General features: G+C 41.0%; 1 protein-coding gene and 1 pseudogene across 3 annotated transcripts in view; one reads left to right on the top strand and one right to left on the bottom strand.

Moving 5' to 3' along the window:
- Nucleotides 1-12,428, bottom strand: part of Stk4 (serine/threonine kinase 4) — a 90,395-nt gene that overhangs the window by 32,620 nt on the left and 45,347 nt on the right. For all 3 annotated transcript variants that reach the window (XM_034496326.2, XM_076930197.1, XM_076930198.1), the window contains one exon: nucleotides 10,267-10,424. In XM_034496326.2, coding sequence (XP_034352217.1) covers nucleotides 10,267-10,424 — 158 coding nt within the window. The remainder of the gene's footprint in view (nucleotides 1-10,266; nucleotides 10,425-12,428) is intronic.
- On the top strand, nucleotides 3,285-8,146 carry LOC117702762 (eukaryotic translation initiation factor 1 pseudogene; annotated as a pseudogene).

Genomic DNA, 12,428 nt, shown 5'->3' with positions numbered 1-12,428 from the left:
TGGAGGGAGCAGCCAGGGTGGAAGGGGAAACGGGAGCACAACAAAGGGAGACAGGACCAAGGAGAAGAGTACATGCATGACAGTGTCACACTAGGACCCTTGGGATCGCTTAGTGGGCAAAGGTGCTGGCTGCCAAGCCTGGAGACCTGAGTTCCATCCCAGAATACACATGGTAGAAGAGAGACCACTTCCTTAATTTGTCCTCTGACTCTGCACAAGTGCATGTATACACACAGAAACACATTTTTTTTTAAAAAAAGGAAAATATCACAGTAAAATATATTTCTTTGTATACTAACCAAAAATTAATTTTTAAAGAAAATAGAAAAAAAAACTTAAAAAAATTATCACTGGTCATCTTTGTAGAATGGCAGGGAATCAAATAGCTATTTTGAAAAATAGCAAATAAAGGGGAAAGTCTAGCATATATTCTGTCTTTTCTACATAGATTTTGCTAGGAATATCTGCATCATTAATGAAATGGTTACTGTTCGAGGACTTTCATCTGATAAATTGGCAAAGTGGTCAACTGCCTTCAGTAGCTGTCATCAAAATGAAAGAGAGACCACTGCCAACCCCCAGAGGAAGAAGAACACGTATATACTATGTCTCTGCCAAAATGCTGAACCCAAGCAGCTACCCAGGCTTAGAAGCCCCCATCAGCAGTCCTCAGTTCTGGCCCATAGAGCCATCTCGGCATCTCTGAAAGATCAAACTTCTCTATAGTCCTAAGACCTTGCCTGCCTTCACTATGCTGACAGTTGGACTCGGGGCACAAATCAAGGATTGGAGGTATTAGTGCTAATTTTATTATAAGTCAAGAACCGGGACCAAGCAAGCAATAGCAGTTACTCTGTTCTTCATGGCTACAATACAGTTAAAAGGTAAAATAACATGCTTCAAAAACAAACTGACCCTGTTCTGAAAAACAAAAAACAAAACAAAAAAAAACAAAAAAAAAAAATTGAAACCCATTCCTTTAGGGTATTCTCAGATGATATAGGGAAAGTATTAATTTAATTACAGTTAAGCAGTACTCATGACGAAATGGGAGGGTTTTTTTTTTTTTAACTGAAATCAATGGCTGTCTTAAGCAAACCACTTGCACAATCGAGCTGTGAGCTCAATAGGCTGCTTTTTCCATGGAACGTCAATTGCACTTGAATGAAACATTAACAAACTGTGGTTATGCAGACTTGGGCACTGGCAGACATTTCCTTTAAAACTGAAAAAGTGAGTCTAGCGCTTAAAACAGCTGACAGTGTTTGCTGCCAATGATAAAATTCCAACTTTCAAGCAAAAATTAGAACTTCATAAAACCTGATTCTGCCACAGTGAGTTTGACAGCTTCTCCTACATGGACACTCCGTGGATGACTGGTTATAACGTCAAGGAGCAAAATCTTCTTATGCTGTATAATAAAATGCCAACTCTTTGGCAGATCTGTAACTCAGTGAACCAATGTTTTCCAGATGACCAAGCCATTGTGTTATAAAACCATGTGCCTGTAAATCTTTTATTCAAACACACATGATGCCCATATACAGTACTGGAATAAGAGACGCTCCCTGATAGTCTCGATTCTGTATCACTAACCTTTAAGGAACCACCACTGTTGGGGCTGAAGAACTGGCTCAGCAGTAAAGAGCACTTGCGGGTCTTTCAGAGGACACAAGTTCAAGTCCCAGAACCCAGGTCAAGCAGTTCATAACCACCTGTAATTTTAGGTCCAGAAGATCCAATACCCTCCCCTGACCTCTGCCTACACCTGCACCCACAATCACATACCCACACACAACAAACACATATACATGGAGCTAAAAATAAAATCTTTTTCAAAAGAAAAACAATCTCTCATACACAGTTGGAAGAAAAATATCTGTAAGCTATTAAGCAAAAAATATCTAAACAGGCTATTAAGAAACATCTCCCTCTCCCAATGACACAGCTTTGTTTGGCCCAACATTCTTCACACAAAACGTCTGACAGCCTGAATGCCAAGGCTCATATAATAATCTAGCTATCTCCCACTCATACAGATTTGAAAACAAGCTCATTCTGTCACTTGTACACATTTTTGTTATAGAATGGAATATTATTTTTTCACAAAAATACTTTATGAATGTGTAACAGGTTTACTACTATTTTAAACGAACCAATAAATCACTTTATTCTGCTTTAGAATAAAAGATTCTTAAAATTAGGGTTTTGAGGGGTAGAGGGTACTTCAAATTAAGGGCCTTGCCTATTGCCTATGCTAAGCAAGAGGGCTAAAACTGAGATTTAATTTTTTCTGTTTTAATTTCAAATTTTATTAAGTATCAATAGATACAACTCACACAACATTTCAGGAGCCAGGTAGAAGCCCAGTGCATTGTAAATTCCATGAAATCTATGAAGGTGATACCAGCAAAGACTCCTAGCTTGTCACAGAGTGGAACCAGCCATCCTCTGTTACCTGGCAAGGTCTCAAGTAGAGATTGGGACACCAACCGACAATTTGTCATGCCTGCAGATGTGCTGGGACAGGAGCCTAGTGTCATCATCATCATCAATGAAATCAGAGACTTCATCCAGCAACTGATGGGAGCAGATTCAGGTTCCCACAGCCATACATTAGATGGAGCTTGGGGAGTTCTGCGAAGGGAGGAAAGGACTGGAGGAGCCAAAGGGATCAAGGACACCATAACAAGTGAGAACCACAAAACCAACTGAGACTCAAGTGGGCTCACAGACATCAGGGAGCCTGTATGGCTCTGACCCAAGTCCTCTGCATACATGTTATGGTCATGTAGCTTAGCATTCTTGTGGGACTCCTAAGAATGGAAGCCGGGCTGTCTCTGGCTCTTTTGCCTGCCTTTGGGACCCTTTTTTCCTACTGGGTTGCCTCTTTCAGCCTTGATGTGAGAACATGTGCCTGGTCTTATTGTAGCTTGTTATGCCGTATTTGGTTGATGTCCCTGGAAGGCTTGCTTTTTTCTGAGGGGAGGTGAGGGTAGGGTGGGAGGGAAGAAAGACTGCAGCCAGGATGTAATAGATGAGAGAAGAATAAATAAAATAAACCCACACAAATAAAACATCTCTGAGGACCACAATAATTCAGGGAGGTACGAAGCGGTCCTCAGAACTCCTGCTATACACAGAAATACCCACACATAAAACATTTAGAACATACTAAAAGGATCTCTTAGATGTGATCAGCAATGTTCAGAAACCTGGCCAACTATAAGGAACAACTAATGGTTATCCCAAGAGAGTCACAAAGTGTGTGGGAACAAGGGACTATGAGGAAAGTGATGGTAGGAGGCACAATCCTGATTGTCAACCTGACTACATCTGGCATTAACCAGCCCCCAACTGGGCACACCTGTGAGGGTCTTTCCTTGGTTGGACTATTTGAGGTGGAAGACCCACCCTAATTCTGGGCCACAACTTCTGGTGGCAGCCCACATAAAAGGACATGGAAGAAAGCTTCTGCTTTTTGCTGTTTGCCCTGGGAATTTCATCTATGCTATGCTCTACCTCTTCACTGGTCTTGTGATCTTATTTTTTCAGATTCTGACATAGACTGAAAACCAGGAGCCCTCTAAAACTTCCCTGGGACTCCAGCTCCAGATTGAGACTGCTGAGAAATGCAGACTGAAAATGACCGCCATTGCTAGACTACTCAGACCAATGCCTGTAAGCCACTCTGATTTAAAAAATAACTCTCTGTGTATATGTGTGTGTGTTTATTATAGTAAGCATACATATTATAGATAACATATATAATCCAACCAAGGAAAATTCCTCACTGGTTTGCCCAGCTGCCTGGTTTTAGTTAATTTCACCCATCCATCCATCATCCATCCATCCATCTATCTATCAATCTATATTTATTTATTTATTTATTTATTTTCATTCTATCATATCTATTCATCTAGAGAACCCTAATTAATACAGCAACCAATTGCCCATAATAATTCTGTTGGGGTACTAAAGCAAATTTTGAAAGCATGATTGAAGAAAACTAGACAGTAACAAGTACTTTATGACATTAAATAATTATTTTTAATTTTAAAGGTATATTGAGTTATTGTATTTAAAGGAGTCTTTACATCTTTTTATATAAAGATTTTATATTCTTACAGTTACACATACATACACACATACATAAAATAGTTAGAGATAATATAATCTCTGTAATCTGCCTTGATTTACTTGAACACAAGCCAAGGATGAGAGGTGGAGAATAGGGGACGGAGGACTCAACAATCAACAAGAGTAAACTGGCTTCTGTAACTAGATCATGACAGTACTCACTAGAGTTTATCTTACCATGGAGACTGGCGTGGTTAAGAAAAGAGCTAACTTTTAAAATTCATTCTGAAGCAGAAAGAAAATAAGCTCAAACACAATGCTTTAGAATATTCTTTGGTCTCCATAAAATAGAAGATAAAGGCTTAAATTGCAGATATCTGGGTTCCCAGAAAATACAACAATGTGCCCTTGAAAGTATTAAGTATGGATACCCAAAGCACCCCTGCCACAAAGTCCCTGAGACAATGGTAAGTCTGACTCCCAGCCAGTGTCTGATTTCTAAGGCGTATACAGAGTTAAAAGCAAACTGTGAAACTCGATGAAGACTGAGTGAGGGACAATCCAGTAAAGCCTCTTCATAAAACACCAAAGAAATAACTCACGATCAAGGTCAGTGCCCTGGTCTAGATAAAATGGCTAAGATGAAGTTTCAAAAAAATCCTTGGGGAAAACTCAGGACTAAAATGTATCTTTCCAACCAACAAATAGCCAATTACTGGCTTATAATTATCTAGAAACTCTGAACCATCAATGTTCAGGTTCTGGTACTTTCATAAAATTATGAATTAACAGTTGGTTTTAATGCCCTAGTGAACCAGTTATTACATGACTTCAAAGAGATTAGCCTTGGGCTGCCTTAGAAGTCTATTTTTAATCTCTCCAAACACCCAGGAAGAATCCAAGACAAGGAATCTGTTAGGGGAAGATGGTGTACTGTACTCGCTGACTTTACCTGAGGTCTCTCCTTAAGGCTGTCTTCCTGTTTGCTTACACTCCACACACTACTGTGAACAGTCCACACTACCCTCACCTCCCCTTCTCAGCTCACACCACCTTTGCCCTCCTCTTCTAGTGAGAAGGCCAATCACCTTTCAAAATGCTCTTCCAGCCAGATATGCTCAGCAGGTCTATAATCCCACATATGGGATGCTAAGGATGTTATGAGCTCAAGATCAGCTATGGTTATACAACAAGCCAAAACTTGATTCAAAACGAAGAAGGAGCTAGTGAGATGGCTCAGTGGTTAGGTGTACAGGTTGTTCTTCCAGAGGAGCCAGGTTCAGTTCCCAGGACACACATGGCAGCTCACAAGTAACTATAGTTCTATAGGATCTGACACCCTCTTCTGACCTCTTCAGGCATTGAACACATGTGGTGCTTAGACACTTGTAGTCAAAACACCCATACATATAAAATAAAAATAAATTTTTAATTTAAAAAAAGAAAAGCACTTCAGGTGAGACCTCTGGGCACTTTCCCTAGGTTCCGCTGAGGTTCCTGAGCTCTTCTGAGCTGCCTGCCCACCATGCCTCCTGATTTTCTAAGAGGGGCTTGCCATGCAGTCCAGGCTAGCCTCAAACTGCGGCTCCATCTGCCACAGTTTCCCATGGGTTATTATGGTATTTCTTATAGCAGCTTTTTTCCCCTGGTTTTTGTTTTGTATATAGTGGTGGGGATTGAAGCCAGAGCTTCCTGCTAGCTAGACAGGATGAAGCTATACTAACTAAGCTACAACCCCCCAGCCCCTACAGGATGCTTTATAAGAACTTTACCACTACATTTTATTGGAAAAGCCTAGAGAGACATCATGTAGTAAAGATAGTTAGGATGGGACATTATATAACCCTTTTAAACTCAATCAAAGCCAAGTCCCTCCCACAAACAGACTTGGTTTATGGATCAATATTGTTTCCATTTCACTGACTTCTGCTCTTATTTTTATCCTATTAAATCCAGTAGGTGGTTGTAGCTACAGTCTTTCTTGGGACTTAAAATTATATATCTTCCAGAGGACCACTTTTTGTTGTATTCTATATGTTCCTGTCAGGTCTAAAGGGTAACCCATGCCCCCACAAAAAGAGCAGACCTACCAAGTAGGTCCAAAGTTGAATCTAGGACCAGCTCAATCTGGACTATTGAAGGTTTCTGGTGTTTAGATAAAAGCCAGCATTCCTTAGGAACCAGAGAAATCAGTTGCCATCTGCCCAGAGTCATTTCCTTTACCTCTTGGAGGGACAAAGGACTCCATTGACATGCAGTCTGGCTGCATATCAAAGCCGGGCCTCCAAGCTCTCTCAGTCCCTACTCATGAAGTCCAAGCAAGCCTCCCCAGGCTTCCCTCCTCCCAGATATCCATTTATTCTCTTTATAAAGACAAGGACTTCCCCAGCCCTGCTACACTCTCACTACACTGTGTATACACATGAACAGGCCAACAAACGACTATGGTTCGTTCTTTCTTTCTTTTTCTTTTGAGACAGTTATTTGTTGGCTACATAGTGTTATGTAAGCTAGGCTGGATGGTCAGTAAGCCCAGGAATCTCTCTGTCTCCTCAAGGCTAGATAAGAAGCATAGATCACAACCCCTGGATATCTTTTTATGTGGTTCTGGGGACTGGACTTAGGTCCTCCAGACCTTTGGTGACTGAACTATGTCTCTAGCTCCTGAAGTGTCCATACTTGAGAGAATATTATTTATACCATTATTATACTTTGTTTTCACATTGTTCTTTATATTTCTATTACATATTATAATCGGATAGTGAGATTTGTCTATCCATTCATCATAGATACGTATGCTTCATGTAGATTCATGACTCTCATCCTCTATAGCTCACCCACACCCTACAGTAATACAAGGTAGATTTCTTCCTATACAGTGCTCTTTTGTATTCAATTCTGTTTCGGTACTGCTGTTTTGAGATGCAGTCTTGCTACGCTTGCCCAGCTGTAGCCCTCACCTTAGCCGTCCAAGTAGCAAGGCCCACAGAGGCACACCACACACCCAACTTCTACCTCAGTGTGAGTGTTCTCATGGTATGTCCTTTTCTAGTTCTATAGCTCGAGCTTTATGGTTAACACTGTATTTAGAGTTATCTTTTATAAACTCTAGAAAACAGGTACTTTTAATCATTTACTGTGGTTTCTGGTGTGTCTGCATTTCTTGTCTGTCACTCAGCTCCAGACACTGACTTCATTCCTTCCTTATACACCCAGTGTGTCTGTGTACTGCTCACTCTAGGAAGAGCCTCTTTTCCTTCCAACAGCTTGTTGTTCTTCCTGCCCTACTGAATGTTCCGTCTATACAAGGCCTCCTCCATGTTTTCTCTTTACCACGCTTTACAATATTAGCCCACTGTTGTATCTTAACTGATTTTATTTCCTGAATTACTGGGTTTATGTTTGTTTCTCTCATTATGAACTCAATGAAAAAAGCACAGCTCTGTCTTATGCATCTACTCTGAGCTGGCAGATCATCCTGAAGTATTACAGGGTAGGCTTTGTTTCTGAAGATTCATGAACCAAACTGGATTTAAATTTAAAGCTTTTTGTGCAATTAGGAATAGCAAAATGAGAATGTGTGAGTTCTCATAAAAGAAATATTCTCTTCAAAACTGTTTATAGAATATCACTTTTAAAGACCACTGCACCCCCAGTCACTGAGCCACCGCAGAGGACTCAGCTGCCTCCCCCTCAAGCCCCCTTGCTTCCCAATGTTCTGCCCCCCGGTCTCCCACCTTCTGCAGGCCGTTTCCACTCGTTCAACCCCTTTGCTGATGAAGAATGATGACCTGCCTCCTGCTGGCATCGAGGATTATATCTATGTAAGAATTCAACAGAGGAACGGCAGGAAGACCTTACAACTGTCCAAGGGATCACTGATGATTCCGATAAAAACAAACCAGTGAGGGCGTTTAAGAACTTTGCCGGCGATGGTTCTGCAATTGGGCATCTAGAGTATGGTGAAGTAATTCAGCTCCAGGGTGACCAGTGCAAGAACATATGCCAGTTCCTGACAGAGACTGGACTGGCTAAGGACGATCAGCCGACGGTTCATGGGTTTTAAGTGCTTATAGCTCTCAGAAGCTTAAGTGAACATTTCCTTGCAACGAGTAGAATTTCCCTTCTGTCCCTTGTCACAAGTTTAAAAACCTCACAGCTTGTATACTGTAATCATTTGGGATCTGCTTTTAACTTGGACTAGTGTAACTCCTTCATGCAATAAACTGAAGAGCATGGGGAAAAAAAGACTATTGCATTTTTAAGTGTTGTTTTTTAGTAATCACTATGTATCTGAAACACTACAGGGAATCATTGAAGGTTTTCTTTCACCTTGGTAAATAAGACAATTTAATTTTAGAAATGGGATAAGTATTCAATTTCAGATGAAAATATGAAGTTTTTTTCAATATCAAGTTCTGCCACTTCTGATTAAATTATTTCCTATTTTCCACTTTGGACAAAAAGTTCATTTTGAAAAAAAGCAATGGGCTTCACTGGAAAAAAGAGGGTATCATTTTCATAATTAAATACTGCTTGTCTAGAATTAGAAAGCCTCTATCTGAGGCTGCTGAGGTAAACATGTTAGGTACACAGATACATCTCCTAAGCTTGCAGTAAGATTGTCCAGGGATTCTTCCCACAATGCAGTGTGCCTCTGCCACTATGGTAACTAGTAAGAAAAAGAGAAACTCGTACAGTGATACACTACACTCTGAGAATCTTTTAGGTCAGATTTCATGGCTTAGTGTCACCGGAGGGGCAGGTAGAGGCACTACCTGGTGCTGCCCTCAGATTCTAACTCAGTATCTCCTGGTCAACTGCTGGTGTAGGGACCACTCTTTACTGAGAGCCATCTTTTAGACTCCCATTGCGAATCCTTGCTTCAGGACTGTGGTAAGACACAGAGGCCGTAGAGAGTCCCCTTGATCTTAGTATCATTTCATGTACATCCTAATCCCTCCTTACGTCATTACTTGACTATGAAATGCCCTTAAAAGAGAATTTTAAAGAACAAATTCTCAGGGGACTGGAGAAATAACTTAGCAGTTAAGAGTGTGTATTGCACTTGCAGACAGCCCAGTTCATCTCCTAGCACCCACCATCAGGTAGCTCACAAGTGCCTGTAATTCCAACTCCAAGATATCTCATGTTCTGGTCTCTGCAGGCACTGTATTCATGTGCACATACTCTCACACAGATCCACACATAAAAAATATCTTTTCTAAAAATACAATTCTCAGACTGGCAAGATGGCTCAGTGGATAAAGGCAGTTGCCAGCAAGCCTATGCATTTGAACTGGGTCTCCAGGACCTACACAGTGGAAGAAGAGGACGGAAACCCACACACTGTCCTGACCCCCACATGTACACTGCACTGTGCGTGTGTTTCTTCCTTCACATGCACACACAATTCAAAGCTTGTGCTTCTACGCTGCCTCACAGCAGTAGGCAGAGCACTGTAAGAAGAAGCACTCAGCGTCAATTCAGAAGAGACATGCCAAGGATCTGGAAGAGGAATGCAGCAGGGGTCCCCTACTTGTGGCCTCCTTTGTATAGTAAAAAAACACTGCAGCCAAGTTCTTTCCGCTACATGTCAAGAGAGGCACCAGAATACAAGTTTCAAAATATAAAGGACAACAAGTCACCTGCAGCTAAGGGATTCCTGTGAATCTCAAGGGGAAAGGTCTCCGCTGCGGGATCTTTCATCAGCCATTCTCTGCCTGACAAGCTGTTGCTCTGGAGACCTGTGTAGTTCCCACCCTCACTCTCTTACCCATACCCTACTTCCTTTCAGTATTCAACTCCTAAGTAAAAGATCACAATTCCAAAGGAACTACTAAAGACAGCTGCCCCTTCACTTGGTTATCAAGTACTTCTTTTATCCCTCATCATTTCAACCTGACAAAACAGGAAACAAGGTTGATGAAGGGTTTCTTATATGGGAAAAAAATGTCATTAGTCAGGGATCCCAGAATTTTTCACATGTCAGTGAAAATGTTGTTTCAAACTAGTGAGGCCCTTGGCCCTGGAGATGTTGCCAAGAGCAGTTATGGGGACTCGAACTTTGTAAGAAAATGCTCAAGGCCCGGGCCCTGAGAGCCCTGCGAGCTGACTGGACAGGACGAGCACACTGCAGACCCCTCCCTCCCAGGGGCACCACCATTCAACCTCAGCTCCACTCACAAACTCATAGTCTCCGTCCTGAGGTATTTTCCAGTCTGAAGAATTCTTCAGAGAGCCAGATACGTTCTTGCCAAAGCTGTTGATCTGATTTTCCTTTTCTTTTTGTTCAAAGTATTCAAGGAAAGAGGGTTTTGCAGGCTGCATGGTCTCATCTCTTCCTGAAAACCAAGAAACACAGAAGGTGAGAAGGAACACAGATACATGTGTGTGCTCGGGATGCCCACAAGGACGACAGTCTCTGGGTCAGTTCTGTCTGCTGGATAAAGACCTCTTTATGAAAGACTCTGATGAAGCTAAAGAAAAACACACAAATACTCACTCAAAATACTATTTATGGAAATAGACAGATTGTGATGATCCCATGTAATACTAAATATAAATGTTTTCCCTAGTCGTTATTTCTAAACAGAAAGATTTGGGCAAAGATTCTGAGAAAGCTTCAAGTAATAATTATATTATTGTTGTTCTTTTTATTATTACTGGTTTCCTATTGCAAATAATTCTTGAGATATTTAGATCAAAGCTATGTCAGAGACAAAACTATTTGTATGCATCACAGTCCCTGCTCCCCTCCCCGTGAGCATCACAGCAGTCAGACAGTGACACGGAGGCAACTGCTCCGTAATAAGCTCACGTTCCAGCTGAAAGGAGGAGACAGATACCCAGCAAAAGAAGAAAACACAAGTTAAGGACAATCCTTCCACTTGTGAACTATTATGTAACATTCTTCCGCTGCTAAGGATCAAAACCAAAGCCTTGTTCTCCCACTGAACTCTAGCCTTATATAACTTTCTTTTTACATAACTTTTATATATACATATATATAACTTTTATATAACACACACACACATATACACCCCTAGCTTTATACAACTTTTTCTATTTCCTTTCATTTGTATTTATTTGTTTATTTACTTATTTGAGGCAGGGTCTCACTTTGCTGGCCTGGAATTTACTATGTAGACTAGGCTGGCCACAAAGATTCCCCCTGCCTCTGCCTTTCAAGAGCTGGGATTAAAGACATGTAGCATCATGCTTGGCCCATAAATAATTTTTAAAATATTATTTACAAATGATTTATATGGGGTATAATGTATGGCATGCACTGAACTCTGTAATCATATACACAGGAGAAAAATATACCAAACTGTTAAATGAATCTCTCAGACATTTGTGTTCTTTCTCCATCACCTATGTCAAGCAATCTAGGTACTACCACTGCTATGTTGCTGCTTCCTTCTTACAGGGGATTTCATACAGGATTCGTTAAGACCTCCCAATCCCAAAGGAAGACATGATGATGCCCTACTGCTGTGTGTTCTACAGAAAACACAGGAGCCTCCAATGTCTGCTTTGTTGCTTCCAAGCTTTGCTATGACTGCATGCTGAAGAACTACAAGAAAACAAGCTTGTAAAACTGTGACACTGGACTTGCTGCGGAGACAAGAAGCATGTTCTGTGCTCAGTTCCTTCGTCTGGGAACTCAAGAGGAAGGACAGGCTGTGAAACAGCTGCACAGGGACCTTTGCCTAGTCCTACATGTGAACAAGGAGGATCAGAAAACCCCGCAAGACTGCGGAGCTCACAGTCAGAACATGGTAACTATACAAAACACCCTAAGTTCCCTGGGCAGCTGAGCAAACCAGAAAATCTAGTAAGTTCAAATTATCACAGGCTGTTTGGGAAAAGTTTATATTAGATGTGTACCCCACACCCAAAACAAGGAATTTCTGAACTGACAAACAGTGACTACAAAAACAGAAACTATAAACTCTAGAGGAAAATGTGAGAATGCACTTAAAGCCCAATTGTGGGGAAGGCTTTCCAGTGGTGACAGACAGACAGACAGGACAAGAGGGAGGAGAGGGAGGGAGATTACTTCATGTGTGTGTGAAAGAAACAGCACTGATTTAAAAATTATTAGATAGTGTAAGACACATACATTATAAGCCAAACTAAAAGATAAATTACGAGAAGTGTTTGCATCAAATACCATAAAATGTTTTAAAGAATTTCATTTTCAAGACAATTGTAAGAATACTTTATGAATTAGGGAAACAGTGAGATAAAGATTGGTAGCGCACACAAAACTACCCACCCGGTCCTTACAAAGGTAAAAAGAAAGGCTGTCATTCACTTACAAGAGAAACTTAAATTAAAGC

Source organism: Arvicanthis niloticus, chromosome 2, assembly GCF_011762505.2.
Source record: "Arvicanthis niloticus isolate mArvNil1 chromosome 2, mArvNil1.pat.X, whole genome shotgun sequence".
Classification (NCBI taxonomy): domain Eukaryota; kingdom Metazoa; phylum Chordata; class Mammalia; order Rodentia; family Muridae; genus Arvicanthis; species Arvicanthis niloticus.
Note: the sequence above shows the minus strand (reverse complement) of the source record. Positions and strands in the feature narration are given on the sequence as shown.